Source organism: Megalobrama amblycephala, linkage group LG8 (genome assembly GCF_018812025.1).
Source record: "Megalobrama amblycephala isolate DHTTF-2021 linkage group LG8, ASM1881202v1, whole genome shotgun sequence".
In the NCBI taxonomy this organism is placed as follows: domain Eukaryota; kingdom Metazoa; phylum Chordata; class Actinopteri; order Cypriniformes; family Xenocyprididae; genus Megalobrama; species Megalobrama amblycephala.
The window spans coordinates 29,082,689-29,093,454 of NC_063051.1; the positions used below are offsets into that span (position 1 = coordinate 29,082,689).

Below are 10,766 nucleotides of genomic sequence, written 5' to 3' on the forward strand. Positions count from 1 at the left end.
CTCCAGTAACTTTCCACACTCCACAGGCGCTGCATGCAATGTTTTTGTCAGGAGACAGGAGTAACAACTGCAGATTATGAGTCACCTGCGGTGAGTCCGACATAACGAATCCACGGCTTTAAGTCGCGCACACACTTAACAATTGTAAGGCCGATTATGAATGTAAATTGATACTTATGACTGATCGCGCTCAAACGCGTCCAGTCAGAGCCAGTTGCTTTCAGTCTGCGATTACAGTCGGTGTTCAAATTCCATGTGAAAGTATATAAATCTGCTTCAGGAGCAGGAAACAATCGCTGAATGTTGAGCATAGTTAGAATGTTTTAGCTAGTCGTTAAATGTGTGCCCGGCTTAATAACACAGCGAATGGCGGTGGTAAACACTCGTGTTCCGATACTCGTGCACGAGTTTTGGGAGGCGTTCCCTCTAAATGAGCTGTGAAGGAGGGGGGTTGTTCTTACCCATGCGCTCATTTCAAAAACTCAGTCGACAAAAAGAACCTCTTTAGCACCTTTAAGTTATGAAAACGTTATTTCTGAATGTTCAAAATGTCCAGTTTATTAAATGTTTTAATTAATTTTTTCCTTGGTTATATGAATGTTAAGGAAACGTTCCATTGTATCAATTTGAAAACATTACGGGAACATTACTTTTGAATGTTCTCCTAACATTCTGAAACAAGTAGTAACATTAAAGAAACATCCAACAACAAAAAAATCAGGAAAAAAGTTTCATGACCTACGTGTAATGTTTTTGAGAACATTTTTAAAGACCAGATCACTAAACGTACGTTCAATTAACGTTACTGGAAGAAAGTTGTTTGAGAGAACCTTGCCAGAACGTTAGCCAAAGTTTTTAGAATGTTCCCTGTAGCTGCTTTTATATCAGTTTCACTCGTTTTTGATGATGGTACAGCTTATAGAGAAATCTATGGTTACCATGTATTGTAGGCTATTTGTGAGCTTCTGAATGACAAACATCTTTTAAACAAATAACAAAATTAAAATTCTTAAAACTCCAAACGTGTGTCTGTTGTGTTCGGTCTCTTCAACAAAACGAAAAACAATCGCACTTTCAGATGGTCCCTAACATTGTTGTCATCCAGATTCGAGACAGGAAAAGTCATGATCATGGGAAATCTTTACATTTCTGAACACTAACAAATTCGTATTTCACAACTGTAATGATCACATGGCTAAATGGAATCCCGTGCATTTTCTAACATGGTGTTTCTGTCTGACATCACATGACACAGAAAAAAGCAGGAAACGATTATGTTTAGTTTCAGCGGTCAGTGTACAGTAAAGGATGCTGTGAATGAACAATGACACACGTGTTTTAGGTGTATTCGAATTTAAAAACGTAGTAGGCTAAATGGAGGATGAAGAAATATGCATCTCCAGATGTTGTTCGGACTGGATGTCCGAGATGACCGCGGGTTTTTGGGACATCCCGCTGTGGAATCTCGCTATACCCGGTACGTCGATTAATTTTTCAGTTTTCAGTTTTGCAATTAATTGGTAAACTTTTTGATTGATTACTATTACTATTTAACAATGATCACCATCTGTTTACTGTTTTTCAGGAAGTCACGACACCATGACTTACTGTTTAGATCAGCAGTCCTCTGTGCTGAAGTCTGAGCCGAAGGTGCTGCAACTGTTAGCCGCTTTATTTCCCTGTATCGTTCGGCCCTGTATAATCAAATGGTCAACAACACAGGTAGTAATAGACATGTTGTTCTAAATTTTATAAATCTGTTTCTTCAGTGGAACACAAAAGGAAGAATGTTAACATGACTAACAGCCTTCACTTTCATTGCTTCTTTCAACAACAAAGTTTGGTGACTGTGTGTGTCATTCTGCCTCCTTTTGTGTAACACAGAAAAAAATATGTCATGCAGGTTTAGAACATTCTTAATGTGGGTAAATTATGACAGGTGTTGATGATATACAGCATTTTTCATGGCTTATTTTTATCCTTTTTTTATCCAGGAGGACAGCATCTCTAACCAGCTGGATTTAGGCATTCGGTTTCTTGATCTCAGAATAGCTCATAAGATAAAAGACCCTGATGAAGTTTTCTACTTTGCACATGGGATCTACTCTCTTCTGACAGTGAAGGTACTGATCATTTTAAAAGAATGTTAAATCCTCATTCCAATGGAGAATAACTTTGGTTGTGTTCTGGCTGTGTTATTTGAAGGAAGTGCTCACAGAAGTTTCTCACTGGTTAGACCAGCACATCAAGGAAGTGGTCATCATTGCACTTTCTGCCTTTGATGGAATGAACCTGGATCGACACAGAGACCTCATTCAGTTCCTCATAAGCACTTTTAACAATAAAATTTGTCCCAATCATGTAAGTATGTTCATGTCCCCCCCCCCCCCCCCCCCCGCATGTCATGTGTGTGGGAATGCTTACTAAAGACCTTTTTACCATCAAAAACACTCCTCTGTTACTCATCAGAAAACTTCTACACATAGATGTACATTCACATGAGATGAAGATTTCGGTTATATCTAGAGATGCACCGATGTATCAGCCGTTTGTTGATCAGTTTACATTGGTTTATTAATTAACTGTGTGAAGGCATTGAGCTGTATAATGTCTGTTGCATAATCAATCATTTTTTTCTGGGTAAAATAATAAAAAACTTAACAAAACACAATGAAAACTGTACAAAATACAACGTTGTCACTGTCCCGAATGGGCCAGTGCTGCATCTTTGTGAAAGTTTATCCTTTACATGTGGTTTTAAAGGGTTAGTTCACCCAAAAAAGAAAATTTGATGTTTATCTGCTTACCTCCAGGGCATCCAAGATGTAGGTGACTTTGTTTCTTCAGTAGAACACAAATGATGATTTTTAACTCCAACCGTTGCGGTCTGTCAGTTGTATAATGTGTGTCAATGGGAACTCCATCTGTAAGAGTCAAAAAAACATGCACAGACAAATCCAAATTAAACCCTGCGGCTCGTGACGACACATTGATGTCCTAAGACACGAAACGATCGGTTTGTGCGAGAAACCGAACAGTATTTATATAATTTTTTTACCTCTAAAACACCACAATGTCCAACTGGCCTGCACATCCTATTAAGTGAGGTCAAAAAACACGTTCTGATGACGGAAGTGATCTCTCGCGCTTTGCTTCAATGAGTGCGAGAGATCACTTCCATTGTCAGAGCGCGTTCAGACCTGGAGGGCAAATGGACATTGTGGTGTTTTAGAGATAAAAAAATGATATAAATACTCTTCGGTTTCTCACACAAACCGTTCGTTTCGTGTCTTAGGACATCAGTGTGTTTTCACAAGCCATAGGGTTTAATTTGGATTTGTCTGTGCATGTTTATTTGACTCTTATAGACGAAGTTCCCACTGACACGCATTATACGACTGACAGATTGCAACGGTTGGAGTTAAAAATCATCATTTGTGTTCTACTGAAGAAACAAAGTCACCTTCATCTTGGATGCCCTGGGGGTAAGCAGATAAACATCACATTTTCATTTTTGGGTGAACTATCCCTTTAAGCATTACGAATTGAAATATTAAGCACAAGAAGTTGAGAAATTCGCACACATCCATAGCGCGAGCCCGGAAAGCGTCTTAGTGCGTGAAGTCTTTCGCTTCTAAATCACACAAAAGTATATCAATATGGCTGTAAAACATAGTGGGTTGTGTCTTAAATGAACGTAAACAGCTGAGATATAAAATGCTTGTGTAACAGTATATTGGATCTGTGCAGCTCTTAAAGTGACAGCAGCCTAATTTCCTGCTGCGCTGCTGTCTGCATTTTAATGTTAATCAAACAACAAAAGACAAAAAAAATCACTCACTGCTCTTTACAAAATAACTTTAATAAGGATTAATATGTATTTAATTTATACACTGAAGAATATGCAGTTATTTTACATTTGTTTACTTTATTTCTGTACCTGAAAACTACTGTAAAACGAACCTAAGTACTGTTTATATCATACGTATCTTTATTCTGATGTGTTTATGTATTTATGCTGGCCTGCTGAATGTTAAATGGATGTTCATTAGAAATTATTTGATGATGCAGCAATAATTTAGCTAGTATAACTTAATACGTACATTTTTGAACTTTGCTCATTTAAAACATGATCAAAACACTATCTATTTTAATGATAAAACTTCAAATAAGAGAGCAAGTTATAATTATTGGTATCGGAATGGGCCAATAATTGTTTGTTATAATCGATATCAACCCCAAAAAAATCCTATCGGTGCATCCCTATCAGCACATTGATAAAAGCTATTTTATTTTCCATGGTTGCTTCTTAGGTTTGAGATCACATGGCCCGCTGCTGAATACTATCTCCCCTATAATTCCCTTGTTATTTGTGTTATTTCAGGTGACACCCTCACTGCAAGAGTGTTGGAAACACAGTTATCAGGTTATTCTGTCATATGATGACTCAGCTGCATCTGGACATGAGGAACTGTGGCCCCGGTGTGAATATTGGTGGGCAAACACATCAGATCCAAACCATGTCATATCCTACCTGGAGGAGAGGAAAGAGGAAGGGAGACCAGGTCAGTCACAATAAGAAAAAAATGAGAAGATATATTTCATTAAAGGTTGTTCTTCCTTAAATAATTGCCCCAAATTTGTTTTCAGATAGGTTTTTTGCTGCTGGTCTGAACCTAACCGAGGATGCCAAGTATATACTTTGTCATCCATGCCAGTCATTGCAAAGCATGACCCTGAGCTCCTATAGTCTGCTTTTGAACTGGGTCAAGCAGCAGCGTCCAGGCTCGGACAAAACATGTTTGAACATCATCTGTGCAGATTTTGTGGGGGTTTTCAGTAATGAATTCACCCAGCTGGTTATTGGACTCAATCAAAGACTCTTAAAAGAGACTTGATCTATAAATATGCCACATATTATGTTACATAAAAAACTGTGTATTTCATAAAATGTAGCATCTTTATTACAGTTTATCTTGCACATTCTTGATACATTTTAATGCAAGCGTTGTTATTTTTAATGTTTGCATGCCAATAATTTACCAGTCTTTTATGACGGTCCCTAAACTGTGAAGGGAAAAAAATGTTTTGTGCATTGCTGCCATCTAGAGGTAATCCATATAGGTTCTTGTTTGTATTGGAGATTTTGTTACTTGCAATTTCATTGTTACATCAAGCTTTAAAAATGTCAAAGAACTAAATGTCTTTCCTGCTTTTTCTTGGATGTTTGACAAAACGGAAAAGGCAGATTCAAATAATCAAAGACTAAGATGCTCAATAGATTATATAGCATGACCTGTCCAATGAGTCACACTTAATTTTAGTAACATCCAATGTCTTGTCATGACTTCAACTGTTGTTGACACTGTGTTTGGCTTTTAGTCCATGTGCGTTCCATGTATGTATTTGTGGGGTCTAATTTTAGATTGCACTTTCTAAGGTGCTTAACATTTATAGTATCTACTTAAGTGATAATCCAGTTCACTGATGCCTTTCACACTTGGTTTGTGTAGGGTGTATGAGGTAAATAAACACAAGGGGGGTTTTTTATTGGAAAAATTATAACAGAGAAGCTTTTCAGAAAGTCTTTCAGGATGTATTTTAAATTTAATGTCTCACTAATTCCAAGACAAAATCACAATATGTTTCTTGGGGAACTGTTTTATATCATGCAGAGACACTGACCTGGATATAATCTTGATCTAATTTTTTTTTTTTTCCACGATTGCATTGTAGAATAGTGTGCGCTACATGCAATATCCAAAGAATTTAGAACATTCTGAACAGATCTGGAGCAAGATGCTTCCAGAGAGCTTTGAGAATCCCCTCCCTCCTCTTTCAAGTCCCCACCTTTCTCCTAAACAGATTACTCGGGAGTTAAAGGAGCCTGCATTCGGTCGCTGTGTCGTCTCTATGAGGCTTAGAGCCACAGAGGAAACAGATGGGATAAGAAAACCAGGGGATATAATTACAGAGGCTTAATCAGCAATCCAAGGCCTGTCCAGAACCCAGTCACACAGCCTCAAGCTTCTGCACCTCACAGTTTCTCTTTCAGAGGTATTCGTCTCAGGGACTGGAGACAACTACAGCTGTTTAACATGGAGAACGAGGAAGAGGAAGATGAAATCTTTACAGCGTTGCAGGGAGGATATGAAGGGCAGGAAGATGTGGAGGAGCAGGAGGAAGAAGAAGAACAAGAGGAGCCAGAGGCTGAGAGGAAGAGCAGTTGGGATGTCCCAATTCCAAGTCGATCACTGGCCAGTCGCAGAGCTTCACTTCCATGCCCGGTCTGTACACAATACAAGTTTTTGTGTGTGTGTGTGTGTAGCTTGTACAAGTTTGAGTGCTATGGCACACGATCTTCTAAATGAGAGCAGAAAGACACCAGTCGCTTTGGGCCAAGCTGTGGATTTGTCTTACAGGCAGCCGACGAGCAGTTGATTCAATTAACACTTTTAAATAGTATCTCAAAGCTACACTAGGGGCTTTTCCACAAGCAATTTATTTCTCTTCCTTCCGTAGTACATTTTGCATTTTATTTTCATATTATTTATTCTCTTATTACAACTGAATTACCAAGTAAATTACATGAATTACATTTTTATTTCTCTTTTTTTAATTTGAAAGCTAAATCGAATTATTTTAACATCACTGATTTGTTAAAAATTATTCTTCGGCTAAATAAAAACATCATGATGTTTGGTGCATAAATATACACAATTTGCCCTACAGAAATAAAGACCCGATATAATTATGAATCATTAAAATGTCACATTCTGTACAGAAAAACAGATAATTCAGGTTGCAAATCAAAAGGTGCATCTCACAGCTGTGAAAATGCAACATTTTGATTTACAGGTTTGTGACATCAGAGATCAAAGCAGGACACAATTTGCATAATCTAAACTTTAAGAAGAGTTTATGCTGAAATTACCTTTCAGTGTTTGGACAAAACTGATTAAAGTAAAGTCAGACATTTCAGACAGGCTGATATTAGTTTTTCTTTTTTCCTTTTTTTGTTTTTTTTAGCTGCATCAAAATCTGCAAGGAACAGAGTTTTTAAAATAATTTTAAACATGAGGTCAGATCGATAAGAAATATGTGAAATTCTCAACTGTGAGCTCATTGTACAAACTGTTTTTTGGATCATTCTCACATACTGGATAATATGGATCATCAGGGGCCAGTTCAAAAAGTTTAATCTGGATCAGAATTATCTGGATTTGGAAATCCTATGTTTTGCTATCCAGGATCAGGTAATCCATCTTACTTTTGTGCTGGTTTTTCAAAGCAATATTGGATTGGATCACCCTGACACAGATAAACACTTTTTTTCCCATAGTGTTCACCCGAGAAACTTTGACTGGTTCATCTCTTATGATTGTGTCAATGTAGTTTTCAAACAGTGATAAAAACACTTTAAATTAAATATAATATTTTTGTTTGATATTTACAGCTGTTTGGGAATTAAAATCTCTTTTTTACTTTACAGTATATGTTACCAGAAGGCTAAATATAGCCTAATGTCTTCTTCTAATTTATTACTTTAACAGTTAAACTAATCAAAAGTAAAATACAAAATATGTGTGTATGTATATTACATGATACAAATGTTGTATTTTTTGACCAGTTTTAAAGTTTTATTACATTTTTGTTCCTGAAATCCACTTTTCTGATGGGATCAGTATAATCCAGATTTTTTGGATCAAAGGTGTCCCAATCTTACTAAAAGTTTTGAACAGCACAAACTGATGATTTTATCCAGATCAAAATATCATATTTGCATCGCCTCCGGGAAGCTATTTAGGGCATCCAAGACCAAGTCCTATCTAACTGAATGGGGGAATCCTGAAATCTCAAAAACTGCTTGGCGAACTCACAATTAAATAACATATTTCAAATGACCACCCTTTTCAGTAACAAAATCTGACATAAACTATCCCATAAATGTTGTTTTTATGCTTAAATAGCATTAAAAAAAGCGTATTTTTCAGGCTAGACAAGCCTCTGTGCGTGTGCAGTCCTAAGCATGAGTCTCAGGTTCCTATGGGAACCTTTTTTAAAAAAATAAGGTTTCTATGGGAACCAGAGCTTCTAATGGCAGCTGCAGTGATGCAATGACTTGATCAATCAGCAACTGAGTCTTTTACTTAGAAGGCGGGGCATATACCGCAATATTGTGCGTTGCAGTTTCTCCCATTCATAACTAATAGGAGTGAACCGTCTTTCTATATCTATAGTCTTTGGCAACAATCACATCATTATCACATGGCACAAGCTGATTGGCCTCTGCTGATCCTGCAGCCAATGAGATTGCTTGCTCAACATTTAAATAGTCTTGTTCATTGATTGCTGTAAGCTAGTTCTGCAGCGCTATCAGAGTTCCTCTGAAACCCTCCACCTCCCCCAGCTCCACCTGCCTAGATCTGATACGAGATTTATCTATGTTTATTTATGCAGCAGCAGCATATCTTACATGCTCACATCAGTGTGTCTGCGTATCTATTAGCTGTAGCAAGTCCATACTTGCTCTTATACTTCGTATCGTAGCAGATCTAGTCCACCAAGATCTAATACATTAACATTGCCATATACAAAAACATGCTAAAACTATTCGAGAGATGTCACGATTGAACTATTGTTATGCAGTTTTTGTTATAATTTCGTATGTAATGAAAAATGAAATGTTTGTGCCTTTTCTTATTTTATGCTTGCATGCATATTATGCATATTTTACAGGCTCAGCTGAATGCAATGCATTTGAGTCGCCTGCAATCTGCCAGCATGGCCCCAAGCCCAGCTCACCTGAGCCACTGGCTTCAACGCGGTGAGGCGAGGCCGTGCTCTCGCTCCAGCCATGTTGGCAATAAAGAGGAGGGAACGCACACCAAGGGCAGCACATGTGAAAGACGGCCACATCCCATCCCTACCATCCCTGAGGTGCACGAGACTCTGGAGAAAAAAGCCAAATTTAGGAGCCGCAATGTCATGTCTCTGGTTGGTGTGATTTATATGATTTTGATTTTGTAAAGATGTGAATGATTACCAATAAGTTATTCAATCTCAGGAGCATTTAGATAAGCGAACATGAGATAAGATCATTTTATTGTTATGATTTGACAAGGCTAGAAAAATCTGAGGCTGTATCAGTGCATGTACAACACCTGAAGCTAAAAAATAAATGAATAAAGCTAAAAACAACCTGTTGAGAAACAGGAACAGGTTTTTACACAATAGGGTTGTTTTGTTTAGATTAGTTTTGATAGTCTTTTCTTCCCTATTGTTATGTATAAATGAGTGAAACAACTTCTCAAGCAAGAAAAAATGTTGGGCGGGACTTGACATCAGGAATTGATTGGATGGTTCTGGTTTGCTATTACTGTGATGTCATGTGAGTGACAGGTTGCCCCGCCCTCATGCCTGTCATTAGAGAAGAGAAGAGATGTCAATGCAAGAGGAAGTTATTTTGATGAAAGATTATAAGGGCACATGAATTTTCAAAAACATTATGATATGCACAAATAAATAATTTATAATAAATATTGCAATATTCCACAAAAAAATAAGAATTTTACATTTTGATTTCATGGTGACTGAGTCTCAGCACCCATTAATTCACTCAAGTATAAATTCATAATACTTTTTACATTCACATCCTAATGATTATTTTATCCAAAACAAACTTGGATTTTAAAAAAATGATTATTTGGAAGAAAAAAAAGTCAATGGCAAAGTTGTTTTATTTTTGGGAGAACTATCACTTTAATTAAATGGACAGGTCATAAATGTGAAATGGAATTGCATTTTTGTATTGCTGATCAAATATGTATGGTTGGTTGATATAATGTGGTGTTTGTTTTGTAGAGTGATGCGGACAGTTTGTGTATGATCTGTCATGACGACCTACGCAAAGGAGGAGGAGGAATCAGAGAGCTTCACTGTTCCCACAGCTTCCACAGTGAGGTAAGGGTTCAGACTTTATAGCCAGGAAAAGTATTATAAATGGTCAAAATTAACTTCAAAATTGCATTATTTCCAAATGTAAATGGACCAGAAATCAGGACATTTCAGATTAGCTACTACCTATTCTACATTTGAATTTACTGTCGCTGCCGAGCCATTGTTTTCTCCTAAGAGTTCATCCTCATTCTCCCTAACAATGTTTCATATGTGCCATTGTCCCCCGTGGCTTATTCTCTTAGGTACTGAGATGCTGTCTTTTTTAAAGCTGCTTTGAAAGCACTGTACAAAATAGCTGAATTTAAAACTAATATTGTGCTCCTGCTGCTGGTTTAGTGCATAGAGGAGTGGCTGTGGACCAAGCAGACCTGTCCCACATGTCAAAAGCATGTTGCCATGCCAGAGCCCCTGTACTGGACATCTACCAGAGTAATAGTGCCCTGAGCTCTTCCAGCACCCATTCAAACTACCTTGGACATCAGCTTTTACAGGATGGTTACATGATGCGGACAAATTACAATGGATATGAAACGGGAAAAAAAGGGTGGTCATCTGACCGATCGCAGGGAGATTTTATTCATATGGAATCAGATGGGCAGAACATCTCTCTGTACATAGGCTAACTGATTTTGCCACCACTTAGTGTAAAATTGTTTTTTAAAAATTGTATTCACAAATTAAGAAATTGAATGTGTTATTTTATATTGTGGTTATCTTTTTCTGCATACATTTAAGCAAACTGAACAAGTTGTATGAAAATGTAAAATTGTAAAATGTATACCTCAATAAGTAATTATACTCGAAAT

The 10,766-nt window shown here is 37.3% G+C and overlaps 2 protein-coding genes across 2 annotated transcripts; both read left to right on the plus strand.

The window, feature by feature from the left end:
• Positions 1–1,084: 1,084 nt before the first annotated feature.
• Positions 1,085–5,201, plus strand: zgc:112023 (PI-PLC X domain-containing protein 1). Its single transcript, XM_048200435.1, has 6 exons — positions 1,085–1,477; positions 1,586–1,722; positions 1,995–2,123; positions 2,206–2,361; positions 4,385–4,565; positions 4,651–5,201. The coding sequence occupies exons 1-6, from the start codon at positions 1,375–1,377 to the stop codon at positions 4,896–4,898; spliced, it is 954 nt and encodes a 317-aa protein (XP_048056392.1). The 5' UTR covers positions 1,085–1,374; the 3' UTR covers positions 4,899–5,201.
• A 146-nt stretch (positions 5,202–5,347) lies between these two features.
• si:ch211-207l14.1 (E3 ubiquitin-protein ligase CIP8) lies at positions 5,348–10,438 on the plus strand. Its single transcript, XM_048200436.1, has 4 exons — positions 5,348–6,287; positions 8,740–8,997; positions 9,865–9,963; positions 10,297–10,438. The coding sequence occupies exons 1-4, from the start codon at positions 6,099–6,101 to the stop codon at positions 10,402–10,404; spliced, it is 654 nt and encodes a 217-aa protein (XP_048056393.1). The 5' UTR covers positions 5,348–6,098; the 3' UTR covers positions 10,405–10,438.
• Positions 10,439–10,766: the final 328 nt, after the last annotated feature.

What these genes read in the sequence shown, in the direction of transcription:
- zgc:112023 (XM_048200435.1), top strand. Translation starts at nt 1,375, where the DNA reads ATGGAGGATGAAGAAATATGCATCTCCAGATGTTGTTCGGACTGGATG. An exon ending in ACTCTCTTCTGACAGTGAAG is followed by an intron (nt 2,124 to 2,205) that starts GTACTGATCATT and finishes TGTTATTTGAAG; the next exon opens with GAAGTGCTCACAGAAGTTTC. An exon ending in ATAAAATTTGTCCCAATCAT is followed by an intron (nt 2,362 to 4,384) that starts GTAAGTATGTTC and finishes GTGTTATTTCAG; the next exon opens with GTGACACCCTCACTGCAAGA.
- si:ch211-207l14.1 (XM_048200436.1), top strand. Translation starts at nt 6,099, where the DNA reads ATGGAGAACGAGGAAGAGGAAGATGAAATCTTTACAGCGTTGCAGGGA. An exon ending in GAGCTTCACTTCCATGCCCG is followed by an intron (nt 6,288 to 8,739) that starts GTCTGTACACAA and finishes CATATTTTACAG; the next exon opens with GCTCAGCTGAATGCAATGCA. An exon ending in GCCGCAATGTCATGTCTCTG is followed by an intron (nt 8,998 to 9,864) that starts GTTGGTGTGATT and finishes TTTGTTTTGTAG; the next exon opens with AGTGATGCGGACAGTTTGTG.